Source organism: Athene noctua, chromosome 2 (assembly GCF_965140245.1).
Source record: "Athene noctua chromosome 2, bAthNoc1.hap1.1, whole genome shotgun sequence".
Classification (NCBI taxonomy): domain Eukaryota; kingdom Metazoa; phylum Chordata; class Aves; order Strigiformes; family Strigidae; genus Athene; species Athene noctua.
In genome coordinates this window covers 77568435-77585538 of record NC_134038.1, presented here as the reverse complement: position 1 = coordinate 77585538, position 17104 = coordinate 77568435, and the positions used below count along the sequence as shown (strand labels likewise).

The window sequence follows — 17104 nt, the reverse complement described above, 5'->3', positions numbered from 1 at the left end:
TTAGCTGTTCTGACCTTTTCTGCTTCCCTCTGTTCTATCGTTATTACCTCTTTTTAAGGGAATAAAGTTCAAAAGGTTGTATGGCATTTGACCTCGTTTGTATCTTAATCTTACTCTTGGGATTATATTGAAGCCTGCCCCAACATTGGATTGGGACACCAATTTCAATTCAAGCTGAGCTTTTGCTTTTCTAACTGCATCTCTGCAGGCCCTGGCAATGTCCTTGTAGTTCTCCATGGGTATTCACCCACTTTTCCATTTCTGGTACCCATCTCTTCTGGTTTTGAGAAGACTCAAATGCTCACAGTTAAGTCAAGGGGGCCTCTTGCTCCACCTACTTCCCTTACCTTTAAAGGGGATGAACTGTTTTTGTGCTTCCAGGAGGGCATTCTTGAAAAACTCCCAGCACGCACTAGCTCCTTTATCCTCCAGGGAAGCTTCCCACGGAATCCCTCCCAACTGAGTTCTGAGCAAGCTGAAGTTTGTTCTTCTAAAATCTAAAACCTTTGTCTTAGTACTAACCTTTAGTGTGCTCAGCAGGATCCCAAACTCCACAATACCGTGATCATTGCAGCCAAGGCTATCACTAACTGAGATATTACAAAGCAGATTTTCTTGATTTGAGTAGCAAGTCCAGCAGTGCCTCATTCCTGGTTGGCACATCTACATTCATGAGCTCAGGTCCTCATGGGGGACTTCAACCATCCTGGTACCTGTTGGAGGGATAACAGAGCAGAAGCAATCCAGGAGGTTTCTGGAATGCGTTGATGGTAACTTCCTTCCCCAAGTGATGGAGTCAACGAGGAGAGGTGCTATATTGGACAAGGAGGAGCTGGTGGGGAGTGTGAAGTTAAAGGGCAGCCTGGGCTGCAGTGACCATGAAGTGGTGGAGTTCAAGATCCTTAGGGCAATGAGGAGGGAGCGCAGCAAGCTCACTACCTTGGACTTCAGAAGAGCAGACCTTGGCCTCTTCAGGGATCTGCATGGCAGAATAACATGGGATAAAGCCCTGGAGGGGAGAGGGCCCAAGAAAGCTTGTTAATATTCAAGGATCACCTCCTCCAAGCTCAGCAGTGATGCATCCCAACAAAGAGGAAGTCAGATAAGAATGCCAAGAGGGCTGTATGGATGAACAAGGAGCTCCTGGACAAGCTCAAACACAAAAAAGAAGCCTATAGAAGGTGGAAGCAGGGACAGGTAGCCTGAGAGGAATACAGAGAAACTGAACAGCCAGGGAACAGGTTAGGAAGGCCAAAGCCATGATAGAACTAAATCTGGGCAGGGATGTCAATAGCATAAAAAAAGCCTCTACAGGTATGTCAGTGATAAAAGGAGAACTAGGGAAAATGTGGGCCCTCTCAGAAAAGAAATGCGAGACTTGGTTACACAGGATATGGAGAAGGTTGAGGTACTCAATGACTTTTTTGCCTCAGTCTTCACTGGGGCAAGTGTTTCAGCCACACTGCCCAAGTCACAGAAGGCAAAGTCAGGGACTGGGAGAATGAAAAACCACCCACCATAGGAGAAGATCAGGTTCAAGACCATCTAAGGAACCTGAAGGTGCCCAAGCCCACCGGATCTGATGAGATGCATCCGCAGGTCCTGAGGGAACTGGCAGATGAAGTGGCTAAGCCAATATCCATCATATTTGAGAAGTCATGGCAGTTTGGTGAAGTTCTCACTGACTGGAAAATGGAAAACATAATCTCAATTTTTAAAAAGGGAAACAAAGAGGACCTGGGGAACTATGAATCAGTCAGTCTCACCTCTGTGCCTGGCAAGATCATGGAGCAGACCCTCCTGGAAACTATGCTAGGGCACATGGAAAATAAGGAGGTGACTGGTGACAGCCAACATGGCTTCACTAAGGGCAAATCATGCCTGATGAATATGGTGGCCTTCTATGATGGCATTACAGCATTATTAGATAATGAAAGAGCAACTGATGCCATCTACTTGGAATTGTGCAAAGCATTTGACACTGTCCCACATGACATCCTTGTATCTAAATTGGAAAGAGGTGGATTTGATGGATGGAGCACTTGGTGGATAAAGAATTGGCTGGATGGTCGCACTCAAAGAGCTACAGACAACAGCTCGATGAGGATTCTCCATCACCTGCAGGATTCCCCCCATCACTTGCACGAGGATCAGACCAACGGGACACCGCTAGACTCACAGTAGCAGCATTCCTCATCGCCTGCAGGAACCACCTCCCCCCCTCCATCACCTGCATCGGGACTGGATCAATGGGAAGCCACTAGACTCATGGTGGTGGTAAATAGTATTGCTGCCTCTCTTTTGTCTGCTTGTTTATGTATTTTGACTTTGTCTTTCTTCTTTGTTCTGTCCTATCGCTATTATCAGTTATTCCGTGAAATAAAGCTTACAAGGTTTGTGCAGTATCTGACCTCATTTGCGTCTTAATCTTGCTCTTGGGATCATTTAAGAACCCTCCCCAATATTGGATCGAGACACGTGCCCACAAATTAATTTTTAGAAGTGGTAGGCACATTGAAGGCTGGGGTAGCAGTACTACCAATCAAGACCAAGGAACTCTCTAGTCTTCACACGCATGGCAGCGCTTTGCTGAAACCTACACAAGCCCAATTCTGCCTAATCACTGTTCTTTTTCAGCTGCACACAATGCCACAAACTGTGGAGACACAGGTGTTTGGTCCAGTTGACCTTTACCTGAATGACCTGCCAGAGTGGCTACTGTACCTAGCCCTAGCCACAGGCTTTTAATGAGTAGCACTTTATGCCCTGGAATTACGCTGGCAGAACCAGTCTTGATCTGGAGAAACCTAAATGTGAGATGCTGTTGGAGAGGCTGAATATAGGAGAAGATGCAGGCCTGGCATACGGCTGCAGTCCTCCAGAGACTTTCTTCACCAAGTTGTCCCTCGTAGTAAACACCTGTCAGACACACACCCAAGCTCTCCTTACACTTAGAACTCAGTCTAAGGCTGGGTTATGTCTTGATCTGCCTGCTCCCCTTTCCATGGTGTGTTGGGTTTGTGCGTGTGTGGTGGGGTTTTAGTAGCAGTGGAGGGGACTACAGCAACAGCCCCTGTGAGAAGCTTCTCAAAGCTCCCTCGGTCCCAGGTCAGACCCGACTCTGGCCAAGGCTGAGCCAGTTAGTGACAGTGGCTGTGCCTCTGTGACAACATATTTAAGAAGGGGAACCTGGGAGTTGTGGGAGTTCTGAGAAGGAGTTGCGAGGGAAACACCAGTGCAAACACCGAGGTTGGTGGAAGGAAGGAGGAGGAGGGTGGAGGTGCACTGGAGCAGAGATCCCCCTGCAGCCCATGATGAGAGGTCAGGCTGTGCCCCTGCAGCCCATGGAAGCCTGTGGAGGACCCCACACTGGAGCAGGTGGCTGCCCCCAAAGAAGGCTGGGACTCTGAGGGAAGCCTGTGCTGGTGTAGTTCATTGCTGGGAAGACAGCAACATGCAGGAGGGACCTACACTGGAGCAGTTTGGGAAGAGCTGCAGCCCATGGGAAGGACTCATGTCGGAGAAAGTTCATGGAGGACTGTCTCCAGTGAGAGGGACCCCACTCCGGAGCAGAGGAAGAGTGTGAGGAGTCCTCCCCCTGAGGAAGAAGGAGTGGCAAAGACAATGAGTGATGAAATGACCACAACTCCCATCCCCTACCCCCTGTGCTGCTGGGCAGGAGGAGGTAGAGAAATTGGGAGCAAAGCTAAGCCTGGGAAGAAGGGAGTGGGGGGAAGGTGTTTTTAAGATGTGGTTGCATTTCTCACTGTACTACTCTGATTGATTGTTAAATTAAGTGGTGGTGTTGGTGGTGTTCAAATTAAACTGATGTTCTTTTTCTTCCCCTAACAAGTCTGTCTTTTGCCCTTGACCATAATGGATGAGTCATCCCTCTCTGTCCTTGTCTCAATTCTGGAGCCTTTTGGAGGAGTGAGTGAGTGGCTGCATGGTGCTCAGTTGCCCACTGGGCTTAAATCATGACATGTGGTCATGATGGTGTACAGGCACCGCAATAAACGGACATCCCTTGCCTTGGGATATGGTCCTTGTCCTGCAGAAATTCTCAACTCCTGGGACAGGTAAAGTTAATCACTGCCTCTCCCTCAGTTTAAGAGAACTGGCTTACTCCTTCTGGGGAAGTAAAGTCACCCTTTCTTTGCCCCCAAACCCATTTCTCTGAAGCAGGGGGACTGGCACACCCTTGTCGGGGACTTTCTGCTCTTAGCTGAGCTCCTCTGATCACAGCAGGGGAAGTGGACCAGGGCATAATGGAGCCCTGGGTACCTACCAAAGTACCATGCTCAGGTCTGAGCTCTACAGAGACTTCCCAAAAGACAACAGACAGACAAACAGTGCCAGAGTCACTGACTTTCGAGCCTTTGCTTTGCTACAGAGCAGCAAGAAGGAAAAGGATGGTGAAGCTGATGGTACCCAGGCAGTTCAGCAGCAGACTGGCTGTCCATGCTGGCTGAGGTTGCAGAAGCTGGGGTTGGTTCTGCCCACAGACCCCAGTGCTCTGGACAGCAAACAGGCCCTTGGCTTCGGGATTGCCTACTAAAAAGAAAACATCTTAGACACGAGAGACAGGCACTACCTGCAGAAGTGGCCCTGTATAGGCTGAGAAAAGCAGTCTAAAATGAAACAAAACACCCTTTCAGCCCCAAAGACAAAGTATTTCTGCTTGGAAGGGCTGCCGGGAACTGCCTGAGCCCACAGCTGCAGGTACACACAAGGAAACTGCTACCCTGGCTGCACCCCTACAGTTCAGAAGCCTGAAGTGCAGGGGGAGCTGTCTGTCTCCCCTCTGGCAGCACTTCTTTAGCAGCCAGCTTGTCACTGCCCCTTTCCTTGGCATAAACACTGACTGGGTAAAGTGGTACGGAAGGCTGACTAAATGCATGCTGGTAAGCCATGGAGAACCAGGGAAACTCCAGAAAAACACCCCAGTGTCTACGCCCTGTGCTGCACCCCTGAGGCCTGATCTGCCAACAGACAGCACATACCGCTCTGCAGGATGGCAAGTCCTCGCTTTTATTCTAGGAAGCTCAGGGAAAACAGTGTGCACTTCACCAGGGATAAACAAGCCCCTTTTGTTCTACTAGAAAAATTCTTGCAACCCTCAGAAGTTCTTGTGCACCTCTTCCTAAGGCAGACTGCTAGTGTTACTGTAAATCCAATCTCAAAAGAACCCTCTAAGCCTTAGCTTGAAGTTTTAGAAGGCAGGCATTCTTTATTGCAGTGCTGGATGCACAGGGGATCACTTCGCCTAATGTGCATAATTAAAGCAAAAGTTAATCCTTTCTATACCTTAAAGCCATGAATATTCGTACATTTTCCAAGAAGTTTCTGCCTTTCCACCTATCTACTACATTTACATCATGCTGGTGTTGCAAAGTTACACTACACATGTGCGGGGGTCTTGGGTGGTCATCAGTGGTCATTTGGAGAGTTAGCCCTCTATCTACTCCTTTTCCCCTTTTATGGTCACGAGTCCTTTGAGGAAAATTTCTTCTCCTTGGATGTTTCCCAACTCTGTTGTCTGGCCAAGCTGTTCTTTCTTACCCACCTTCTTTGAACAATTCTGCCGGGATGCACCTATTCTCAAGGTCAGGGTATCTGCACACTTTAATCACTCAGGCCTTGTTAAATACAAAGTTAAACATTGTTTGATAGAATTTCTCAACACTGCTGAGGAGCTGACCAACTTTTTAAAGGAAACCTCATCTGTCAGAGACACAAGTCAAATTCACTGCCAACAGTGGAAACATGGGTGTCCTCACGGCCCGGGTTGAGAGGGAAACCAGGACAGCTCAGAGCCATAAACGGGGGCCACCAGAAGATGGCGGCGCCTCGCCTGACCGGAGGGAGCGGGGAGGGAGGTCTTGGGCGCCTCCGCCCGGCCCCCGGCGCCTGGAGGCTCCGTCCCGCGGGGCGGGGCGGGGCGGGGCGGGGCGGGGCGCGACCGGCCGCGGGCCGCTTCCATTGCGAAGGGGTGGGTCCGCCCGCCCGCCGGCGGGTCGGGAGCGGTGGTGGCCCGGCGCGGCTCCCGCCTCTGCCCGAGACAGGCGCCGGCTCTGAGGGGCGGGAGCCACCCGGGCCGAGCCCGGCGGCGAGCAGCGCGCTCGCCCAGGCTCCGGCGGAGGGAGGGGGCGTCCGCAGGGCTGTCCCGCTCTGCCTCCGGCTGGAGCCGCCCTCCCCCGTCGGAAGGGGCTGGGGGCGGGCGGTGTGGAGCCGCCCCGTCGCGGCAGCCTCTCCTGCAGCGTGCTGCGGCCGCGCCGCCATGCGCCCTTCACCTGCTCGGCGGGCGGGCGGGCGGGCGCTGCGCCCGCTTCGCTGGGCCCGTGCTCGGGCTCCTGCAGCCCGGGTGGTGGCGGTGGCTTTCTGCCGGCGCCGCTCAGCCGCTCCGTGCCGGGAGAGAGGCCGGGCCGAGGCCGAGCGGGCTTTCCGTCAGGCTCCAGGGACCTGCCGAGCTGGGTGCCCGGCCACCCCGCTGCTTCAGGCGCTTGCTGAAGCCAAGTGGGAGGGCGGGAGCGTTTTTCTCGGCGCCAGGCGAAGAGCTTCCCGTTCGGATGGAAGATCTCAGCCGATCGCTGGCCTTCATTTAGGGCTGCTGGGAGAGTGGGAGAGTGCCACCCTCAGGGTTTCTTTCTTCGCTGGCCGGTTCCCACCTCACTGAGTTTCCTCAAGTACTGGCTGAGCTTTAAACACCGTTGCATACGTGGTGTTCTCCTGCACACTGAATGATGGCGTTCCCTCCTTTGGCAGAGATCTAGAAGATGGCAGGTAGAAAAATGCACTCCAAAACACTGTCCTCTAGGTGAAGCCCAGTAGAGCTCAGCCTGTTCGACTGGGGTTGCTGATCCCTTTTAGAGGAAATCTTGAGTTTTAATCTTAAGCTATAGCATGCGGTAGGAAGTCAAGAGAGTGGCAACCCATCAAAGTGCAAAGAAAGAGAGCATTTGGGAACATCAGGTGACGCGGTTTCTGATGGACCGATTAGTGAAGTGACAGCGAGGATGGTTTAATGTTTCTTTGCCCCTGATAACCGGGGAGAGCAGTTGCTTCGGGTTGTTGTTCCTCGGAGCTGAGTTTCAGCATGGCAAACATTTGTGTGTTCCTAAGAGCTCCTTCGTAGGCTGCCTGCCTTAAGATATTTTCCTTAACACCTACGAAATGGAGTTACTTCAGTTAGTGTCCTGTGCACCTTTCATGGCATAATTCCTTAAACTGCCTTTTTCTTCCTTGTCTGCCACTCCATCTTCCCATTAATGAGGATTTATTTACATTTTGGTTTTGGTCGCTAGAAGTTGAGAAAGTAATGTATCAAAGGTAGGGCATTGGGTGGTTTTGATTTTTATTTGTGAAAGTGGCAGTTTGAGGATTGGGTTTGGTGATTTTACAAGTAGAGACATGCAAACGAACAGGTACTGTCTTTGCTTTTGTTAATGTGTGAGGAGGACGGGGAACCAAAGGTTTAAGTGTTTCCTGCAGTCTTCTGTGACTCTCACTGCTCTTGGTGTCCTTGGAAATAGTTTTCTGTATGAAGATGCACGATCTCCAGTATTAGAACACTTTATGTGAAAACTAGAATGCTGTTTCAAAACTGAAACTAAGGTGTTCCCTTGTTGCATGTGATCCTCTAGAAGTTACATGTCCTGAATCCCCCAGAATAAGCAAGCCTTGTCAGTCTCCAGGCTGAAATGCAGCACATTGCTCAAGTTTCAGGTGGGCTCAATTTGTTAGTTGCCTGAAAAAGGGATGCTAGCAGTTAACTTTTACCATAAGTATTTTCTTTTCCATTATCGCAAAACGGTAATAACACATGCCACCGAAACAACAAGAGAAGTCCCTGAAGAACCTTGAAGAGCCCACTTCCTCCAACATCCCAGATTGTGGGTCTTGGTGACCTTGCAAAAGATCCCCATGAAGTGCTGTCTGGGTGCTGCAGGAAGTGGATCAAAGAGAAGTGGATCAAAGAGACCGATTCAGCTTACTACAGGCTGGCAAAGCAAGGAGACTGACCTGGTGAGCGTCTGTCTCGCTTATTTGTTTTTCCTTTGTTTTCTTTGGCTGTGCTTGAGTGTGGTGGTAGAAAGTGCTCATAGATACTACATAAGAATCCTCTTGGAGTTTTGAAATTAACCTGTGGAAAAAGTGAGTGCTTGAAAATGTGATGTAAGAGTGTCAAGATGTCCTTGCAGTCTATTGTGTATAGGTACTTTTAGCAAAATGTGTTGTTTTACACTGCATGTGATCTAAGTAGATGATGATGGTGTAGCTGCATGAGTGAGGTCTTTACAATTTTGCTTGGGCTACTTAGGTAGCGATCTGGTGAAAACAATGTTGTCACTAAAAAGCATCATCAGAAAACTTTGTAGAGGTTTGTAAAGTGTTTTGTGATAACACGATTTGTTACCACACGGTACATTTTCTCTTCTTGTACGAAGGTGATCCGCGGTTTTATTATTTCCTTTATCAAAGGAGGATGTTCGAGGAGCTTGAGCAGATGGCTTGCACGCACACTTAAGAGCAGGGTGACAAATCCAGAAGTATGAATTAAGACTGGTAGAAATGTGTGAAAGCATTTAGAGCAAGAAAAACAAGGGACAAGTGGAATGCAATGCTGCAAGGTTCTGACTGTTTTATCAGGGGAGACAAGTGCTCCTTACTGAATAAAGCAAGCACTTCTTCCTGATAAAACAGCAACCTGAAAACAGAGGTAATGCTCTTGCAACTAGATAAGAAGTCAGAAAAGTAGTGTCTCGCCTTTTTCTCTTAAGACCTACGGAAGCACTACACTCCGGTGACAATGAAGTTCTCTCCAGCAGCATATGCAGCACCTGACTGGTGCTCACACTGCTCCAGTCCCCCAGTGACTGATGAGCCAAGGCAAGTCTCCTGAGACCCCACGTTACTTGTTGGTTTCTCTCTTCAGCTCTTAATGTTTCAGAATACTTTTGTACTGAAGTGCAAGATATGTAGCCCTTGTACAAACAAGTGTTAAATCTTTGCCTGCAAGAGCTATGTTTCCTCTTTACCAGATTATATGATTCACAGAGAGTTGAAGGCTGATGACGGTCATGGTAATAGTTATAAGACAAGAAGAGGACCTTTTGATTTTGATATGAAAAGTGTTTGGCAGTGGGACACTGAGGACAAAGAAAACACAGAGAAAAAGACGGTAGGCTGGAGAGGCACTCTGGGATGATGCTTTGTTTATAGAGCTTGTGAAGACATTCTAGGTCGGCCTGTGAGCTCTTGTAGAAGAGAAGCTGTTGTCCACCCAAGTTTCTGTATTCCAGAAACAATTTTTATATTGTAGTTAGAGAATGAGATGAAAGCTGTGTTTTTCATAAGTGCTGCAGGTATAGCCTAAGAACCAGAAATGGTTTCCCATCACAGTATATGGTGCTTATACTTAAGTGTGACTGAAAGCTAGTAGTTATTTTCTATCTTCTTATGCTTTATTTCCCCTGCAATTCACTCTTGGTGAAGAGAATTCTTGTTTAGTGATCTTGGGGGTGGAAGAAAGAAGAAGGAGGAAGGAACAGAAAAATGTTCTGAAAAAAGTTTGTTGTAGTTTAAAATGCAAGAGAGTCCTCCAAGAGACTGCCCTAGCTGTCTTTGAATGGAAGATGTATCCAGGACAAAATAAGTATAGCACAAGCTATGCCTAGAGCAAAGCTTTCGGTGATGATCTTGGCATTTTTTCCTGGAAAGCTCTCTCCCATCCTCCTTCTTTCATCCTCCCTGCCCATTTTAGATGCTGAAGCCTTACATTTTTTCAGTATCTTCTGTGATTTTGGTTGCCTCATTTACCATAAGTATTTAGAGTATACATGGAAAGGCATGTGATGTTCTTGAACACCAGTACCTCCCTTCTTGAACAGAGGGGTAGATGTTAGACATTTTGGGAACAAAGTCCTTAACCTTTGCTGTGATGAGTAACTAGTCCAAATTCAGAATGATGGCTTGTGTAAATGGGAATACTTTATTTCTGAATAGGCTTGGGAATGTTTACTTAATCTGTGGAAACAGGCAAACCAGCAATGTATGCTTAAATTATAATTTGCTTGTAGGTCAAACTTTTATTCGATCAGATATTTGAGGCACTGAAAATAGAAACTTAGCCTGTCATGGAGCGTCTTAAAGGATCAAACTAGGACAGAGAGGAAGTGCTGTCCTTCACTCCCTTATTTAAGAACCAATTATCTTCAGTGCTGTAAGAGTCAAACTTAATTTTGATAACGTAAGTGTAATTCAAGTCCATGTGGTGACTGGTAGAGTGAAACTGAGGTCTGTTTCTGTTTGGGTGGAGTTTGAGCAAGACCCAGTTTCATGTGGTCATGTGAATGGAAGTTCTCGTGTTTTATTTATCACGAAAGTGAATATATGTTATATATTCAGCTCAAATTCCAAATCTGCTGAGGCCCTGATACAGAATTTACACTGCTCCTCTAGAAGCTGAAGTTGAGTTTCATCTAAGGTACTAAATCTACCAAATCCTTTTCTTTAAGATTAGGTGCCTAAGAAGGTAGATTCTGTGTCCCTAGCTTTAGCTCTGCCACCAGACCACCATCTCTGAAATGATTGACCTTCACAGTATTGTGCCCTGAAAAGCATTTCATATATCTTGAAACATCCCATGGTGCTTCTTTCACAGCTATTTCTTGTGTTTACTCTTATAGGAGGTTTCTGTCCTGTGCTTTAAGAATACCTTCCTGAAGATTCTTCAAGTGAGACAATGAAACTAGCCCTACCAAACAGTCTTGATTTTAGTTTTCTCACTGTAGATCTTGTATGTTGAAATGTAAGAGATGTATTCCAAAACACCACAGGCAAATTTCTAGGGAATATTCAATTTGTTTATTTGACTACATGATGATACTGCAGCAGCAAACTACCTCAAGTATTGAGACTGGACGTATTCAAAACATTTTTCAGTCCAGTCTGACTAAGCAGTTGCTCAGAAGAGAGATGCGTGACGCAATCGTGGTGATAAATCCCAAAGGGCACCCTTAGGGACAAGTGCAAAACTATTTTAACCTCTGACTCCGAAAAACATTGTTCCCAAGTGGGCCCTTGCTCTGAAGCTTTAAATCTTTATGTGACTTAGTTCTGAAGTATTAGAATCTCCACTGATCCTGATAGTATGGTTGTCACTGCATAAAGGAGGACTGGAGATCAGGGGGACCATGATATGGTTCTGCGTGCCTTGGGATTGATCCCATAGTTCTTCCCTAATGCCTTAATCACAGGGATGATTATTGTTCTTCTGGGAATTTTGCAAAGCAGCAAGGATGTGTTAGTGCATGAGGGGTTTAGCCTCTGTGCTCAGGGCCCAGTGATGGACTACTAGCCCAGGTGGAAGCATCCTTTTGCCTATGTGTCATGTGGACCAGCCAAGTTAAGTTGAGAATGCTATGACCTTAAGAAAGAGGCAGGCCTGTGTATGGGTGGGAGATCTGTTGGAGGTGGTATCAGGGTTTGCCTCAGCATTAGGCAATCTTTCTGCAGCACCAGTAAAATTACTACTTCATGTCTGAAGTTTAGGCACTTGCCTAAAATATATGTGTATATATGCATACATACATATGTATGTGATGTAGCAAAAAGATTACTCATCTGAGGTCAGGATTTTACCTCAGAGATTCGAAGTGTGATCTAGAATTTTCCCCTTGCTCGCAGGGGAGCCAGGATTTCATCTGGGGGCTTTCAACTTTTCATGATGGCAGCAGGTATCCATTGTTCTTCATATACCAGCCAGACACAATACGTATGACATTACATGTTTGTTGAATCAGAGACTAATAAATGTGTATGTATAATAAGTGTAGGTAGTAATTTTTAGGGTATGTCATTGCCATCTCTTCACAAAGGGAGAAAACGCTTTAAACTGAGAACATGTAAAAAATGTCTTGCATAACTGGCTTTATCTGGGAAAGTTGATGTCTGTTAAATAGAGGCTTGTCAAAGTGAAAATGCCTCCTCAGCTATAACCATTGGGGTGTAGTGGCACGAGGGTCTTCTTTTAATGCTGAATTTGCCCAGCAAAATAACAAACAGCACCTGACAGGATTGCAGGTACTCTCCAAAACCAAATTCTGATCTGTTCCCTTGCTGCTCTTGTCACTTGTTAGCTGATTTGAACAGTAGGGAATGTTTTGATAGCTGCAATTTATGGTAGCCTGTCTCATTTAGTCCCAAGAAAAGAAAGACAACCTTTGAAACAGTGCACCAGACTTGCTAGAAACCTTCAAGTCTTTTCTCATTGCCTTTCATTTCGCCTTTGTTTCCTTTACTTTAGTTTTGACAGTTGGGTCTTTGTCTACCTCTAGACAAAATCTCTCTAGGCTCCCCACCTCACTCTGCCCTTTAATTAAGTCTTTAATTTCTTAATTTAATTTCTAGTGCTTCTCTTTGGTGCCAAGAGGCTCATCTCTTTCCATCTACTATTTGTATATCCTGCTTATCAAATCAAGTTGGGTTTCTGTGTTGCCCTGCATGCCATCATGCCTTCAATATGTGACAAAAGTTAATCAAGTTTGGGGATTTCTACTTGTCTAATGAAATTGTTTTTGTCACCTGGGTACTGTGGGTAGCTGTGTCCTGGATCTGAAACTTCCATGGTATGTCAGATCTGAAATGGTACAGTTTAATGACAGACAGAAGACAGCAATATCATTTTTTGCACAATAGGATAGCATTTTTAAAATGTAAAACACATGTAGGCTGCTACAGCATTAATGGATTTGAAAAGCAGTTCTAAGCAGCTAATGTGATTTTAATCCTCAGGTTGCACAACAGATGCCACTCTTCAGCTGACATCACTGCTTCTGACATCCCTGCGGGCTCGCTCTTCTCTCCTTTTTTCATCTTTCCTTCTTTGACAAGCATCCCAGTTTTTCACCTCTTTAAGCTTCAACATCATATCAGTCAGGCTGAAGTCTACTAGCCTGTCCAGTTATTCTTTACCACATTCTGGAACTTCTGGCAAAACTCTGATTCCACCAAAGTCTGTAGGCATTTCAGCACTGACTTAAAATGTTGGTTTGCATTGATGTCCTGCTTCAGAATCAGTAGAACTGTCTGTCCTAGGCTTCACTTTCTCCCAGAAAATAAGAAAACTTATACTCTGAACATTCAGATCTGCTTCTTTTAGTGGCTTGTTAATTAGTTCACTGATTAGATGTAGTCAGATGCCATTATACTTTTCTTAGCTCTTTCCATACTAAATGTGCCTGGGTTCCTTGAGAAGTCTATGGTGTGTTTACATCTATTTTGGAATCTTCTCCTCATGGATGTTTTCATGGGAGTTGTTTTGTAGTGTCAGCAATCCAAGTGTAACTGCTGCTGCTGCATCTAGTTTTTGCACTCTGTTCATAATTTTTTTCTGTTAACTATTGCAGTAGGTATGTCCACATAGGTGGAAAGTATCTTTCTCCTTAATGCGCTTTTACATTTACGGGACAATACATTTTACTTCTAGTTACCCTGTCCTGATTTTTTTACAATAACCTGAAAGTAGTATCTCTTATCCTATGGGGCGCTCTCCTGTGTTCATGTTTAAAAGAGAAAATTGTCAATATATAGGTTCTAATTAAAGAGATATACTAGTATAATACAAAAACTTTGTTAATAAGCTTTGAGAACTTTGTGATATCTTTAAGGGCTTTTTTTCCCCTTCTTCATGCAATGAAGGAAGCTGTAAATAGTTTTTAAAGATGTTTTGTTTTTTCTTTAATTTAGGAATTTCTTAGTAGCTATTAGTGAAAAATACCTGGGAGTTGTTTGGGATATTTAATTTAATGCTTTTATTTGAGAGGGAAGTAAGTTGATCCTTCAGCATCTATTGATTTGATTGAAGTTATAATAAAGAGCTTTGATATGTGGTGTTAATGTTTCTCTATTACTTTATGTTTTCCCAACTTTCAGTCCTAGTGTTTGTGATGTCACTTCACTGGTTTTGTAGGTGTCATCTTTATCTTACTGTGTCTTTCAGTCAACAGTGTTTCTTTACCTGTCATTACCAAGTGAAAGATGATAAAAGTAAAATACACTTTTCTGTTGTAGGCTTCCCACAGTATATCTGTATTTGTTTGAATTTCAAACCTCTAATTAATGTCCCAAAATTGTGTTGTTATTACATGCATGTTTCATGCTTTTTATAAAACAAAAATATAATTTAAAATAATTAAACTGGAAATGAAAAAGACTGGGATATTTTCATACACTGCATACAGAGATATGAGCCAAGATGAGAGGTTGCAATGGGTAAGTTTGAATTTGAAGCTTAGCTAGTTGAAGTGTGCTGTGAAGGAAAAGCTTGTGGAGAGCACATTTTGCATTATTGACATACTGAACAAACAGTTGGTGATCTAGCATAAAAAAAGGTGCTGTTTTATCTTTTGATTTCCCTTTATACTCCTCTACTCTTACTTATGGAAATAATATCAATAAGAGTAAATTCTAAAGATATTTAGTGCCTTTAACCTTCAAAAGTGAGGATTATATTATATTATCATATAAATCTTCTTGGTTATTTTTATCATAACTCCTTTTACTAAGTTTTCTCTAACACGGGTAAAGCTCCCAGCTATAAACCCTAAATATCCAAGCAGAATGCCAAATGTTTCTACAAACAAGGAATTTAGTGGGAAAAATAAGCTTTCCTTCCCACCTCTGTAAGTAGTATGCTTAGAAAATTCATTAAACTCCTAAGCCTGCAACTATTCATGCATGCAAGTAATATTACTCCTTGTGAAATTGCAGAGATTAGTGGATATATGCATGGAATTTGTGGATCCTTACTGCTAATAAACTATCTATTGTGTGTGATACTAAAATAGTTCTACAGACTACTAAAATAATAGCACCTTAACTCATAGAGGAAAGATAGTATAAATTTGCTTTAGGAAAACTAAGCATACAGTTGCATGTTTCAAAGTAGCACACTTTTATTATATTCTAAATTGCCTGTTTTTTTCCCAGTACCAGTGAGCAGATGCAAACAATCATGTACATTAGTTCTGTAAGCATAGATTACAGAGACACAAGTAGAACTACCATTTTCAGAAAACACACAAACTGTAGCCTATATAAGGTCAGGCCCAGCAAAAATACTATATGGAACACCTGGAAGATAGTAGTCTTTTAAGCAAAGTATTACATCACCTGTAATGTGGTCTAATCATACTGTCAGCTGTGTACACAACTGAATTGTTTCTGTGTACCTTGTCTTAAAAACTTATTACACAGTCATCAGTAATCCCAGTATGTTTTAGAAATATGTTAATGATGAAAAATAAGTGATTGAACTGTCTAATAAACCTAAGAGCAAATCTGTGACAAAATTTCACCTTTGTGCAGCACAGAATGAGTACTGTCAGCCTTTTTTACTTATACATTCTCTGTGTAATTTCCCTTTTTTCACTTTTTCTTCTCTAAGACCAGAACTGTGTAAGTATTATGCATGTAAAATTCCAATAAAATGGATGGCTCTTCTCATGTAAAATTACACATTACTGAATTAAGCATAGTTGTGCACTTTGGGTTTTTTTTGGTATTGTTTTTGTTTTTTCTTAGAAGATTACATGTAGAATATATTTTTAGTTATTTAGAAATAAAATATAAGGCTATTGTCCTTTCTGTGCAAAATAAAATTTTCCCACATAATCCCCATTTTTGTTTACTTATGCTATTGTTTTCCTTAATATATTTGGATTTACAGGCCTCCTCAGGGAAAAAGCGAAGCAGTAAACTTTAGCAAATTAATTAGCAATGGTTATGGAACTGGTTGGTTTCAGCTGTATACTGGATGGGGGAAAAAAAGATTCAAGAACCATCAGAAAATAGTGAGCATTCCAAAGGTAAAATTGTTGAAAGCTGTTTCTTTTAAAGTGGGTTGGGATCTCAAGGTAACAGCAGAGCATAACCTGAATAATTTGTGTGACTCTCTTTGAATATGGTGAGATGACTAAATTACTGTGCTTAGTTTACAATACCCTATGACCAGCTAAAGAAAAGAGTGCTTCTGTTTGTAGTCAGTGAAGGCAGAGGCTTTAGTGGATTTTTTCATCTTTACAGTTGCAGAAGCATGCTGTGTTCTGATCCAAGGGCTTCTGTGTGACGTTTTTGTGAACGGCTGCAGAAATACGGCCACCATCCTGCACAAATTTAAGCAGACCGTAAAATATTTGTTGCCTATTTGTTGTGAATAGTGTTTGAACCCTAATATTTTTCTGAAAACTTTTGTGACAAATATCACTGATATTCATGTTTAAGAAGAAATAGACCACTGTTCATAAAAGTTTATCAAAATAAGTATATGTGCATTGTTGAAGACAGTGGCATTGCAACATTTTAATTAGAAGAAAAGTTATCCAGTGTTTACCTATGATTTCAAACCTTACTTTGTCATGCACAGTAATAGCTATGAAAGACATCACTTGAAAACACTCAGATACAGAGGTTAAAGGGCAGAAAATTCCCCTTCTGTCAAAGACCTTTTGCTTAGGCTTTTTACGGTGGCTTGGCAAACATGGTGGGTATATCAGTTTTCTATAGCAACCTTTTAAAATGCTATTGAACATACACACTACATGCTCTAACCTTTTCCTCCAGGTGAGTATCAGAAGAAAACAGGCGAACAGAAAACTAGTAGTTGTGTTATTGTTCAGAAGAAAAACTGCTGTAAAACTAAAGTGAAGCCAGATCTTGGTCTGGACTTGAAAGAGGGTGCATAAACTGAGCAGCCACTCTTCAAAATCAGCTTAAGTATCCATATTGATCAGGCAGAGGATGCTGCCTTGGGAGGCACAATGACCTAACAGTTCAACCATGGAGCCTAAAAGTGCTGCTCTTTAGCATGAAAGAAAACCTTGAATAATATTCTTTTGTCTTCAAATTCTATTCAGCTTTCTTGTGCACTGACATTTTTGTTTTCCATTACTGTGAGTAAAATGAAAGGATTTACGATTTTTGAAACCTCAAATTCATTCATTTGGTGATAGCTGATTTCTTTAATGTGAAGTGTGCCTCTAATGGGACATTCGGATTATATGGAAAGCTGAAGATTTTTCAGAGTAATTATTATACTGGTTTG

The 17104-nt window shown here is 43.7% G+C and overlaps 1 protein-coding gene across 1 annotated transcript; it reads left to right on the top strand.

The window, feature by feature from the left end:
* Window positions 1-7822: 7822 nt before the first annotated feature.
* On the top strand, window positions 7823-16745 carry C2H7orf57 (chromosome 2 C7orf57 homolog). The gene is given in 8 exon segments (XM_074897477.1): window positions 7823-7861; window positions 7863-8025; window positions 8781-8893; window positions 9020-9181; window positions 14569-14684; window positions 15731-15821; window positions 15824-15869; window positions 16624-16745. Coding segments are annotated over 8 exon segments (852 nt in total).
* Window positions 16746-17104: the final 359 nt, after the last annotated feature.